This window comes from Daphnia pulex, chromosome 12, assembly GCF_021134715.1.
Source record: "Daphnia pulex isolate KAP4 chromosome 12, ASM2113471v1".
NCBI lineage: Eukaryota > Metazoa > Arthropoda > Branchiopoda > Diplostraca > Daphniidae > Daphnia > Daphnia pulex.
Genome location: NC_060028.1, coordinates 1,603,425 through 1,615,512, shown reverse-complemented (window position 1 = coordinate 1,615,512; position 12,088 = coordinate 1,603,425). Strand labels below are relative to the sequence as shown.

The 12,088-nt window shown below is 38.1% G+C and overlaps 5 protein-coding genes across 5 annotated transcripts; all 5 read right to left on the bottom strand.

The window, feature by feature from the left end:
- Positions 1-814: 814 nt before the first annotated feature.
- LOC124209282 (coagulation factor IX-like) lies at positions 815-2,449 on the bottom strand. The gene is made up of 6 exons (XM_046607226.1): positions 2,293-2,449; positions 2,035-2,209; positions 1,809-1,956; positions 1,611-1,727; positions 1,395-1,524; positions 815-1,290 (listed from the first exon to the last, which is right to left on the bottom strand). Exons 1-6 carry the CDS (start codon positions 2,411-2,413, stop codon positions 1,061-1,063), a joined length of 921 nt encoding a protein of 306 aa, XP_046463182.1. The 5' UTR covers positions 2,414-2,449; the 3' UTR covers positions 815-1,060.
- A 1,132-nt stretch (positions 2,450-3,581) lies between these two features.
- Positions 3,582-4,943, bottom strand: LOC124209281 (trypsin alpha-like). Its single transcript, XM_046607225.1, has 6 exons — positions 4,830-4,943; positions 4,594-4,750; positions 4,377-4,521; positions 4,184-4,297; positions 3,973-4,111; positions 3,582-3,879 (listed from the first exon to the last, which is right to left on the bottom strand). Exons 1-6 carry the CDS (start codon positions 4,879-4,881, stop codon positions 3,680-3,682), a joined length of 807 nt encoding a protein of 268 aa, XP_046463181.1. The 5' UTR covers positions 4,882-4,943; the 3' UTR covers positions 3,582-3,679.
- Positions 4,944-5,377: 434 nt separating this feature from the next.
- LOC124209280 (trypsin alpha-like) lies at positions 5,378-7,002 on the bottom strand. The gene is made up of 6 exons (XM_046607224.1): positions 6,874-7,002; positions 6,582-6,744; positions 6,326-6,473; positions 6,150-6,254; positions 5,909-6,062; positions 5,378-5,793 (listed from the first exon to the last, which is right to left on the bottom strand). Exons 1-6 carry the CDS (start codon positions 6,917-6,919, stop codon positions 5,528-5,530), a joined length of 882 nt encoding a protein of 293 aa, XP_046463180.1. The 5' UTR covers positions 6,920-7,002; the 3' UTR covers positions 5,378-5,527.
- Positions 7,003-7,531: 529 nt separating this feature from the next.
- On the bottom strand, positions 7,532-9,340 carry LOC124209279 (trypsin alpha-like). Its single transcript, XM_046607223.1, has 6 exons — positions 9,266-9,340; positions 9,015-9,171; positions 8,762-8,909; positions 8,588-8,692; positions 8,369-8,516; positions 7,532-8,096 (listed from the first exon to the last, which is right to left on the bottom strand). Exons 1-6 carry the CDS (start codon positions 9,321-9,323, stop codon positions 7,849-7,851), a joined length of 864 nt encoding a protein of 287 aa, XP_046463179.1. The 5' UTR covers positions 9,324-9,340; the 3' UTR covers positions 7,532-7,848.
- A 1,165-nt stretch (positions 9,341-10,505) lies between these two features.
- On the bottom strand, positions 10,506-11,440 carry LOC124209278 (venom peptide isomerase heavy chain-like). The gene is made up of 3 exons (XM_046607222.1): positions 11,391-11,440; positions 11,148-11,292; positions 10,506-10,772 (listed from the first exon to the last, which is right to left on the bottom strand). Exons 1-3 carry the CDS (start codon positions 11,409-11,411, stop codon positions 10,537-10,539), a joined length of 402 nt encoding a protein of 133 aa, XP_046463178.1. The 5' UTR covers positions 11,412-11,440; the 3' UTR covers positions 10,506-10,536.
- Positions 11,441-12,088: the final 648 nt, after the last annotated feature.

The following is a 12,088-nucleotide window of genomic DNA, read 5'->3' as shown; positions in this document are numbered from 1 at the left end:
CTTTATCACGGTAAGATGTGCCATCCGAAACTGTATCGCTTAGGTTTTCTAACTGTTCAAACAATTTCTTATTTACTCTTACTCGTACTGTATGACAAACGGTTGGATGTTATTTGATTGATTAAGTATATGCCACGTGCAGCACGTTTAGGCCGCAGCAAATAACAAAGTTCTTATTGAGTGAAACTTCACAAACGTTTGAATATAATGAGAGCATTTGTGATAGCGCTATCGCCAAGAGCCTTATGCGCATCATATCAGACAAATGCTAACGGAATGCTATTCTGACACAGGTTGATAGAGTCTGACAGGAGCGTTGGGAATTATTGAGATTAAGATTCAGGGCTTGACCGCAAGAGCCCTTCTTCTCTGCTATACATTGTTGACAATCAACATGTTGGTTTAATTTTCGAATACAAGACGTTTAGGTTTACGTCAGGAATTATAGTGCAACATATTCATGCAGACAAAAAATGAAATTAGATTGACCTACCTATATATTCCTATCGTCAGTGATTTCAGTTTGTCTTATATTTTTATCGATGAGCTCAACATGAGAGTCGGTGGTCTGCCAGCATTTCCATTACAGGCCCTTATCACATTGTGTAGCCAGCAAACAATCGCAAACAATAAAACCTGAAGCATCAGCTTCCAATCAACTTATCAATCAAATGTGAGATTATCAAACTCGATGCGTTCATCTCGTTAGTCAATCATCCGTCTTTGGCGATAATTTCATGTCAGTTCTATCCTTTGCATCTTGCATCAACCCCAACATGAAATGAAAATTTAAAAAATATTTGACAAGTGTAACACTGATGAAATTCAATTCTATTGATATATCTATGCAGTGCGCTATATTCGGGATTACACAATAATAGGGACTTGCATGTATTTTTGGGATCAACATTGGCATATATGCGAAAGTGACTCCAAAATTTAGCTTACACAGCAAAGTGAAAAGGGGAAAAGATCGATACACATTGGAATGAAATCCATCAGCAAAGACTTGGTAATAATAAACATCTGTCAATACTCTCGGGTCCGTTGTTTAAGCTGTTTAAGGGGTGGTGTACACCTGTTCTCCGGCGGTCCTGTAGAGCCAGGCGTAGTAGACGGAGAGGCGAGTAAAGACGCTCGAATCAGCTGAATCACATATTGGGCTGTACTTGGACAAAACACCGACAACAATAGTGATGGGACCGTCAGTTCCAAGATATGTTTGCACCAATGGAGAACCATCGTCCAAAGCGCAAGGGGTCGGTTCAGCATCTCCGGATGGTAGAGTCACTTTAAATAATCAATCAGTTGTCAATAATAAAAGGAGAGATTAACCCAAAGTTCTCTTATTTCATAACGTCAGTTGCTGTGCATAGCATCTCTTACTTAGGTACCTGGCATAGTTGCGGCACAAATCATCGAAGAAATGGTAAATTCATCTGGAGTATAAGGATTGCAAACTGGATTGTTTTCTACCATGGTAACCTCTGCATGACGAAGTCTTGGTGAAAAACCTCCGCCCAACTTTTTCAAATAATTACATCGTCGGATTTATCAAATGTTGACTGATGGACGCATAAACTATGCACAGTAAAGTAAAAAAAACATACCACTGTTGCTCCCCATCCCAGGAAAGTTCCAGGGGGAGTAGAGTCAGCATCAGTGTTTACTTCGTTGAACTTAATTAAATCCCTGGCTTGTGTGTCAAGCGTAAAATTTGTCGATAGCTGAAAGAATAATGAACGTAAGTTACAGAACAGAACGATATCAACGGATCAAGTGAATATCGGTAGTTTATATTAACGAACCTCAATGAGAGCGATGTCGTCTTTTCTTGTGACATTATTGTAAGTGCTATAAGGAATAACTTTGAAAACTGGTCGCCTCTCTTCGGTTTTTTCTGCATCGATCAAGTTCATCTGTCCGGCAACCACTGTCAGTCTGCTTATAACCTTACTAAAGGAAAATAAGTTGCAATATAAATAAACGTGATAAGGGGGGATAGAATCAATCAATTACAAAAAATGTGCTCACTTCTCCATACAAGATGCGCTTGTGACAACCCATTTAGGGTTGTAGATGAAGCCTCCGCAAAAGTGGTTTAAATCATCCTCAATGGAAACCACGTAGGGATACTCAGTTACTAAACCATCGGGATCTGGTGTAACAGGAGTTCCTCCGATGATGCGTCCGTTGAAACCAGGGGCTCCTAAATTTCCCAGTATTATTCATTGATTGAAAAAAAAATATATTAAGCAATATACTCAAAATTCAAATTGATGAATAACGTACCAGCAACGACACCAATAATAACGAGAAGGAAGCACACGATAGGCTGTTGCATGATGGCTATTCTGTTGTCAGATCGCGTTGGCAACTGATTCCTGTCCCCAACTGACGGCTGCTCTAACATAAAAACAAACAACCGGCCAACTCCAAAGGTCCCACATTTTGAACGAAAGCGATAAAACAACAAAATAAAATAAATGATGAACCTGCGGCGGGAAGTAAACGGTGATATTTCATAACGAATAACGTGCGTGCGATAAGCATCTCTTCGATAGCTTGATCGACACATATTGCCCAACTCATATAAGAAATGGAATTTTCCAAATGGGAAATATCCAAGGGGAAAAAAGAAAACTCTCGGCTCCAAAATGTCAAGTTTGATAAATTCCCCTTATAATCGCGCTTAATCGTTCACGGATTGATCTTTGAAATAAATCTACTCAGGGCATATGTATACATAGTTATACAGCCCAGATATCACGGGCTTGTAAATATCGGACCCGACAAAAAAATGTTTTTTAAAAGAGCTTATAATTCAATATCCTGAAGTCGAATAAATATTATATGCGTTATTTTACCAGTCGATATAGAGATATAAGTGAGGAAATCTGGCTACCTGGCTCTAAATCGACCTATATCGCTATACAAAGTCATCTGACATTATAACTGTTGCAGTTGCAGCTCAGTGCGTTTTGGTGGACGTGATCAAAAGATAAAGTTCTGTATTGATTGACGGACATACTGATTTTGAATACAAATGTGAAATCCCGCCAATTAAAACAGGGACGATTTGACGGTATATCTCATCACTAAGCTGAACATTTCCCAGTCTTTATCTTGCTTATGTCATCCATGCATTTAGTAAATGATTTGATTTCTACTGGGCATAACGTTCGAAAAAGACAAGGCATAATTTCAACTTTGAACTTGTAGTTTGTATTTCCGGATCAAATCAAATGCAATCAAATAAAGGACCTTGGGGAAGAAAACTTAAATGGGCATATTGCTCAACTCGTAAAAGAAACATGGGATTTTCCAAAATTGCAACACGGGAAACATAATCCCTCACAGCAAGGAGTGAGGGATTATGAAAAACTCCCCTTAATCACTCGTGATGGATTTATCTTTCAAATAAAAGGCACTGAGTAAATCAGCATACATGATCTTCTCAAGCATACGTGCAGTTTAAAGCCTAGATACCATGGGCTTGTCATATGGGCGTGAATCTGTCCAATAATAAGTTTTTAGAGCGGGGCTCAGCACAAGTTGGAAACTAAACTATCAGTGAGACGTGATATTTTAAATGTTTATTGACGTCTTAAGTAAAGATATCGAGCCCATTTGACTCCTATAGAATATTGTCAATAGTTCACATCGACTTGTATCATCATCAGGGGCTTTTGTACACGGGCTGTTGGCCGGCTGTTGCCTGTAGCCACGAATAGAAATTGGACAGGCGGGTGTAGACACTGACAGAGTCCAACGAGCAGATTTTAGCTTTGGACATGACGCCCACCGCTATGTGCTGGGTGCCGATAACTTGAACCAGAGGAGACCCTTCGTCGTACTGGCAAGGAGACCCAGCGGCAACTTTAAATAATAAAAAATAAATAAATAAATAAAAATAAGAAATGTATTCGTCGTTATAAAAAAAAATAGCTTATTATTAGCCTATCTATATACTTGGTGGATCGGTAGTATCAGGACTAGCGCAAATCATAGAGAAAAGTTTAAATTCCGGCTCGGAGTAATCGCCACATTGGGTCGTTTCCGTGATGTAGACTTCTCCGTAGCGAAGTTCAGTAGTTACATTGCCTTCTTCCTGTTATGTTTTTCAAATTAATTAATTAAGGTCGATGGTATTAATCTTTTACATTTAAAGACATATAGAAACCATTGTAGCACCCCATCCGATGACGGCAGCTCTCAGATCGTCCGTATTTACTTCGCTATATTTCACGAAATTTGCATTGGATTCGTTCGAGTCAAAAACGATATCTTTCGTCAGCTAACAAATTGTAAAAAAAAAAAGAATATTGATGCAATCACGGCATAAGAATTTAGACTTTAATCGTGATTCCTATAACCTTTAGTAGGGCGATATCATTCAGCTGAAAAGTGCTGTTGTACCCGTCAAAAACGTAGACGTTGTAAACGGGAACACTTTGGACATCCGGCTCTTGATTCCAACCCAAACTTCCGGCTGCAATTCTCAGGGCACTCGGTAATTTACTGAAATAACGAAAAATGGCCGAGTCTTTATTATTTTCGTGGTTGTATTATTGGCCATTGCTCAAATCATACCCCGCAACACAGGACGCTGTGGTGACAATCCACCGGTTGCTGTAAATGAATCCGCCGCAGAAATGGCGGTCGTTTTCAATGATGGAAACGACATAAGGAAATTGTCCAGTGGTGGCCAAATCCCCGCCAATAATGCGCTGGTTCTGGACCGACAGCCCTATAATAGATTGGTGTTATTGTGTACGTTATTTGAAAATGAATTAAAGCATTAAATTTCTCAGTGAAACAAATCTTACCTGCTGCAACAGAGCAGGCGATGCTGGAGATAAGGAGGAGAACGGACTTCATGGCTCCAATCAGTTAGTAACGGCGCTGGTTAATGCTGGAGATTTATCGACCCACATATAGCTACAAAGTCCTCTGACATTATTAACTGATGTGAGCAGCACCATACTTTTTAGTTATACGTGATAAGAAGGACAAATCCGGTATATTGATTTTGTATGTTGGAATAAGGTTAACTCCCCAATTTAAAAAATGGATTTGAAATTTTTTAAATCTTTATTTTGTTTATGTAATTTATGCATTGATAGTAATCGCATTGTTTTCTGGTACCGCACACAACAACGTTCGAAAAGGGCAAAGGAAAAATTACAGCTTATTTGAATTTGATATTTCTGGATCAATAAGTTGAACTTGATGTATTAATTCCATAACTAATACCGAGTTAAATTGCGCACTTACTCAACCACTATAGTTTTATTCAATGTTTTATTCATTTTAAGAATTAGTGCGAAAGGTGTCTGAAGCTTAAACTAATTTAAATGAATATAGTCAACAGGAATATCAGCGGTATTTCATTTATTGGTGCACAAAAAAAAGCTGTCAAACGGTTTTGAAATTATTGCACATGTCCGTGTAGATTGATGTTGAATTAAGCGTGAAGAGAAGGATAGAAGGATTTCTTCTTCACAGCTAGTGCAGATTACTAGCCTTATTTACGCCCCGGAAGAGCTGTCGTTGGCGTTGTTGGGGCTTCCGTTGTTGGCCGGATTGGCTGCGGACCGGCCGTGTTGAGAAGCCACGAGTAGAAGATGGAGACGCGGGTGTAAACGCCATAAGAATTTTCCGAGCAGCCATCAGTCTTGGACAAGATGCCAACAACGGTAGGAACGTCGCCCATGACTTGGACCAACGGGGAGCCCTCGTCGTATGAACAAGGAGATCCAAGAGGACTTAAAGTTGCAGTAGGAGGAGGAGCTATATTATAGGTAGACCACAGAGAATATTACGAATGTGACAAAGCTTTGGAATGTAATTCCTTATTGGTTGGCACATAATTAGCCGCCATTCTTAAAAAATAGTGGAAACTCGCCTAGGGTGCTGGCGGCGGGATCATTTGAAGCGCAAATCATGGTCGCCAAATTAAATTCTTCGTTTACTGCATAAGGTCCACAAGGCGATGTCGCAGTCACAAGATTGAGGGTGACCTCTCCGTAGTGAAGATTAACCGATTCCAATCCTCCTTGCTGTACATTACAAGTTCATTGTTTCAACATTATTTTCAAAGAAATTAGCCAATCCGACTCGGTAACATTGCTTCAATGTAAACTTACGAAAGTTGCACCCCATCCCATGACAACTGTAGGCAAATTATTGTCTAATTCGTTGTACGCGACGAAATCAACATTGACGTAATCAAAATCAATGTCAGCTGTAAGCTGTTGGAATTTATTATAAATTTGATGGTGATCGATTTCTATAAACCATAGTAAGCGCATTTTTGTTATACCTTAAGGAGAGCGATGTCATTAAACTGATTCGTGCTGTTGTACTGTGGCACAGGTGTGATGGTGTAAACAGCCAACGTTTGCTCGTTGGGATCGGCGTTAATGGCGCTCACCTGACCGACGACCACTTTCAATTTGCTGGCCGTTTTCCTTTAAAATCAATTAGTGACCATGCATAAGTTTCGTTTAGGTCTTAGCATAATATCCGATAACATCATTATAGAATTATTATTAATTTTCTACATATATAGCGCCTACCCAACAACGCATGAAGCTGTCGTGACGATCCACCTGGTGCTGTAAATGAATCCGCCGCAGAAGTGGCGATCATTTTCAGTGATGGAAACTACGTACGGGAATTGTTCGGATTCGGCCGTACCCCCTCCAAAGATGCGTCCGTTATCGTACAGGGCTGGCAGACCTTCACAACAAAAGGAAAAAAAAATTAATAAAAGAATTATAGACCAAAATGTGCATGATGCACGCTGGAAAGCTAACTTTGTGATAGACATATACTGTTGCAATACGTGTAGAATGGGCTTACGCTTACCTGTAACAGAGCAAACGACAGCGACAAGAAGGAGAACAGACTTCATGTTGGATCTTGTTGAATGCAAACAGCGTTCGTAAATGACAATAGTCCTGTTTGGTCGAGCTCTTATCCCCAAATAATATGTTGCTTATCCTAAACTTTGAACGGCTCTGATTATAGTGATGTGATCCTGATAGCGAGTGATCGATGGCAGTTAAGCCGAGAGTTAAGCAGCGTTTTCTGTATTTGCTAGATTTTTGAATTTACCGGTTATATACATGAAATTTGTATATACGTAGGCCTACAGATTATGAATGAGGAACATTAATATATTATTTAGGAATTCGCATATTTTACCGTATATAGGCACGCATGCAATTACACACTTTCTTATTGTTCCAGGTTTTGACAAGCCACAAAAGTTTTTTTTCGAAAAGCTGTTCCACTGAATAGACTCTCCACTTTTCCTATTTTTGGATGTGCTCTAATAATTTTACATTGTCTACTTGTCTAGATATTATTTTATTGAGTTGTATAAATTTCTGCAACGCGCACTGAACAACAAATTTGTTTTTGCTGGTTGTTTTTATTTATTCTCTCGTTAAATACACATAGCCTGCTGTTTATGGCAATCAGCTAAATCCAAAAAACAATGGTGTGAATTGTACGCAGACTCGTGAACATTTTTTATTTAAAAAATATGCTGCATGGACTTGTATTTTGACAATTGATTTTGGGGCAAAAAGACTAGATAAAGGACAACTACAAACTATCAGCATACCAAGTACAATTTTAATGGTTATTATTTTTATGACTAGGCTATATTATTATAGTTGGTTATTATTACTTTATTATTTGTATGATACAACAACAATAATGTGATATGCATAGCAGTAGAATCGTGCCGAATATCTGCTGCTTACACGAAGCGACAAGGGGTGAAATATATTTCTCCTCCGTTCCCTTTTGACCGTGTGCAAGATACTTGAATTTTCATCGTGCTGTGCCTTTAGTGTCTTTTTTGGAGCGAACCGGTTGTTCACCTGCCGTGGCTAGGAACCAAGGATAAAACACGGACAAACGGGTGTAAACGCTTATAGCTTCAAGGGTTCCGTAGGCGCACATTTTATTCTTGGAAAAAATGCCCACAGCAGTGGGAATCACCTTTGACGTGTCAGGATCAACAAAATCTTGAACGAATGGGGAACCTTCGTCGTACTGACAAGGTGAACCGCCGGGATCTGTAATTTGAAAGAATATTTTGCTATAATGAATAGGTAACGAATTTTACTCTTTAAAAATAACCTGTAGTGTGACTATTTCACCTAAGAATTATTATTAATTAGCCTACCGTTATTACATGACAAAATAATACATGGAGTAACTTTGAAAAGGAATTATATCTTAATTTGATTGAAACCTTTTTGTGGTTTTTATTTTATGTATGGGCCAATTCAATAGGAGACGAGGTATAGCAATAATAAAATAATTTAAAAATTTAAAATGTTGTTACATGCGGTTGCGGCTGTGGCCCCCGCACATATCGTGGACGTAAAATTAAATTCAGTGCTGAGAAAATCTCCACATTTAGACGAAGCGTCTACCACTGGATATGGTGACACCGCTCCATAGCGAAGATTGACCGATTCCAATCCCCCTTCCTGTTGAAATGTTCATGATACCAGTGTAATTCAAAATTAAATAAGATTAATTCCAATTTAATAAAACGTACAAAAGTTGCACCCCATCCCATGACTAGTCCAAATGTCAGTCCGTTGGCTTCTTTATATACGATGAAATCAACATTGGCTTCATCAAATTGAATATCCGCTGTTAACTGTTAAAAATTAATCATTAATGAAAAGACGGTCATGAAATCTCAAAATGATCGCCTTTCGATATTTACTCTGATGAGAGCGATATCATTCAGTTTGTTCGTACTGTTGTATCCGGGGAAAATATTGAGGGTATAGACATTCATTGTCTGCTCGTTAACATCCGGATTTATGGTGCTCAACTGTCCAACAACGACATTCAATACATTCAATGATTTCCTAAAAATATTATACAATCAAAACATATACATAAAATGAAATTTCGTTAGCGAATGGGACTTAAGTAACAAAAGAGCAAAATTAATTAAGTTATTTAAATTTCACCCTTCAATACAGGAAGCTGCGGTAACGACCCATCGTGAGCTGTAAATGAATCCTCCACAGAAATGACGGCCGTTTTCAGTGATCGATGCTACGTACGGAAATTGTCCGGGTGAGGCCAAACCGCCATTAATAATGCGGTCATTCGAGGTGTACAGCCCTTTAAAGGATATGAATTGAATTGATTTTCATTAGAAGAGTGCCAAGGTGCCAATTATGTTTTAAACTATTGGTCCCCTATATTCTTGGCTTACCTGCGACGTAGGAGAGAACTGTAGCGTATAGAACAAAAACGAGCTTCTTGCTCTCCATTCTATCGCTTGTTAATAGTGTATATGTAAATGACAGCACTCAGCTTGCTTATAGGTCTCACTTTCCTTAGCAACATTGTTTACGCTGAACTTTGGACAGTTAAATCTGATAGTCCAGATAACAGAGTTAATGTAGTTATCCTAGCTAAGAAATTTTGTAGCATTCCTAAAACTAAGTTTGCTGCTATAATATTAAATGATAACCACTCTAAATGTAGGAACATCAAGATCACATAAGAGTAATTGATTTTGTTTTTTTTTGCGTTATGTAACAACATCAGCAGTATATCGATATCTACGTGATCGAGTTCGTCAGAAGGAGAAATTCTACGTACCTAGAGATCAACTTTTGTAAATGAAATTTTGAGTGAAGATAGCCTATATGTATCATAACTAGTTATTGGGCGAATAAAAATTTAAAATTGATTATTTCTAGATAGACAGTTCCGAGGACTCTTATTGTCAAGAAGAATTAGAAAATGTCTCATTGCTATAAAGGAGGTCGTAGCAAAAAATTATAAACCTTCCAATCAGAGTTGGCCGGGTATTTGTTTATTTTTCATTTCTATTCTATCTGGCCAGTCTCTAATTCTTGCTATACACAGGTTCACATTAAGTATCGATGAGAAGAAGAAACATATTATAAATTATTTCAAAAGTTTCAAATTGTTTTTTTTTTTTTGTTTTTTTTTTGTGCCTTATCGGTCCAGTTGTAATCCACATCGGGAAGGTGATTAAGCCTGACTGCTCAATCAAAACTGTCAAAACAGTCAAAACGAATATCACTTTTTGTATCAACAAGTGTGTGACGTAAGTGTGGGACCTTGTAATATGGAACCGTAAAGAACATTCAACTATTTGCTCATCATTTATGGATACTACCATCAATCGTTTAAGGTAAATTAAAGTAAGTAAAATAAGAGAACGCTCGTTTTGTTTGGGTTGATTATCAATTTCAATAATAAAGATTTTATATCCTTATTAATATTCGCGTTTGCGTTTTCTTTATGGTAAACGCTAACCCCTAATTGTATAGGTATAATGAAGAGCAGCCATTGCTATAAGTAGTAGGTAGCCAGTAGCCCATTAGTTGAATTTTCCTGCGCACAGTATATACAAGTATAAACCTGGAATAAATCCATGTAATTTTTTTACGTAACATAGTATACATGTAGGCCTAGTGATTATGTATTAATGGCGACTGCATCTGTTTTTTAACGTGTATTAAAAGCTCGGCGGACTGGCTGTTCACCTGCCGTGTCCAGCAGCCAAGAGCTAAATTCGGACAAACGGGTGTAAATACCGGCAGCTTCTGGGATTCCATACCCGCAGATTGCAGTCTTGGAGAAGATACCAACAGCCGTGGGAATCATCTGTGACGTATCAGGATCAACGAAATCTTGAACGAGTGGAGAACCTTCGTCGTACTGGCAAGGAGAACCACCCGGATCTGTAAAGCGATTACATTGATTAAAATGAAAAAAATATTTTTTATTATTTTGCAAAAACACAATAAACTCTTTATCACCTAAAATACAAATTTTTAAATGCAAACACTCAAATTTTCATAGATTATCGCTAGGCCTTCAAGTTGCAACCCAGAAATTTTAAATACCACGAAACAAACAACGTTATTATTTTTTTTTTATTGGAACTTTTCGACTTAACTGTTACCGGTAGTACACTAATCGTGACAATCTACAGTAATCAATCCAAAATTAAACTGCAAAAATGAAATATCTTAACTCTGTCTTAACTTTATAATCAACCTAATGTTATAGACTAAAAAGTCAAGTAAAAGTAGAAAAAGAATTGATTTTCTTACATGCGGATGCAATGGTGCCCCCTGCGCATATCGTGGTCGTCATATTGAATTCTGCACTTGTAAAATTTCCACATTGAGGCGGAACGCCCATCGATATTGGTACAACCGCTCCGTAGCGAAGACTGATGGATTCTTTTCCCCCTTCCTGTTTCGATTTCCATTACAAGTGTAATAAATACATAGTTCTAATAATTGAAATTCTGAATTGATTTGTAAATTAAAGGGAAACGTATTATAGCCTACGAATGTTGCGCCCCATCCCATGACTAAACCAACCGTCCAGGTGGCTTCTTTGTATAAGATGAAATCAACGTAGACGTCATCAAATTGAATATCCGGAGTTAACTATTGGAAATAAATTATCGATGAGAAGGCGAAACATTGCTAACATTTCTTCCCCGCGGTTATGAATACTTTTCATATTTACCTTGATGAGAGCGATATCATTCAGTTTGTCCGTACTGTTGTATTCTGGGAAAATAGTGAGAGTATCGACGTCAAATATCTGCTCGTTTACATCCAGGACTGTGGAGCTCAACTGTCCGACAACGACTTTCAGTGCGCTTACTGATTTCCTGGAAGATTATTATACGTATAAAACGCGCATAATAGTTAAAAAGTGGTCAAGTTTTTAGTAAGGTAAATAATTAAATTTACCCATCAATACAGGAAGCTGCTGTGACGACCCACTGTGAGCTGTAAATGAATCCACCGCAAAAATGACGGTCATTTTCAGTGATCGATACTACGTACGGAAATTGCGGTCCCTTTGAAGCCAAATCACCACTGGTAATGCGGTTATTCCAAGTGTTCAGCCCTTTTAAAATACACTTTAGTTAACACTTGGTAAAGGTAGCGGTCACTATTTGAATATGTTGATAGCAATTAATGCTCATCCAGGCTTACCTGCAATAGATGACAGAGCTGCAGCAAGTAGAACG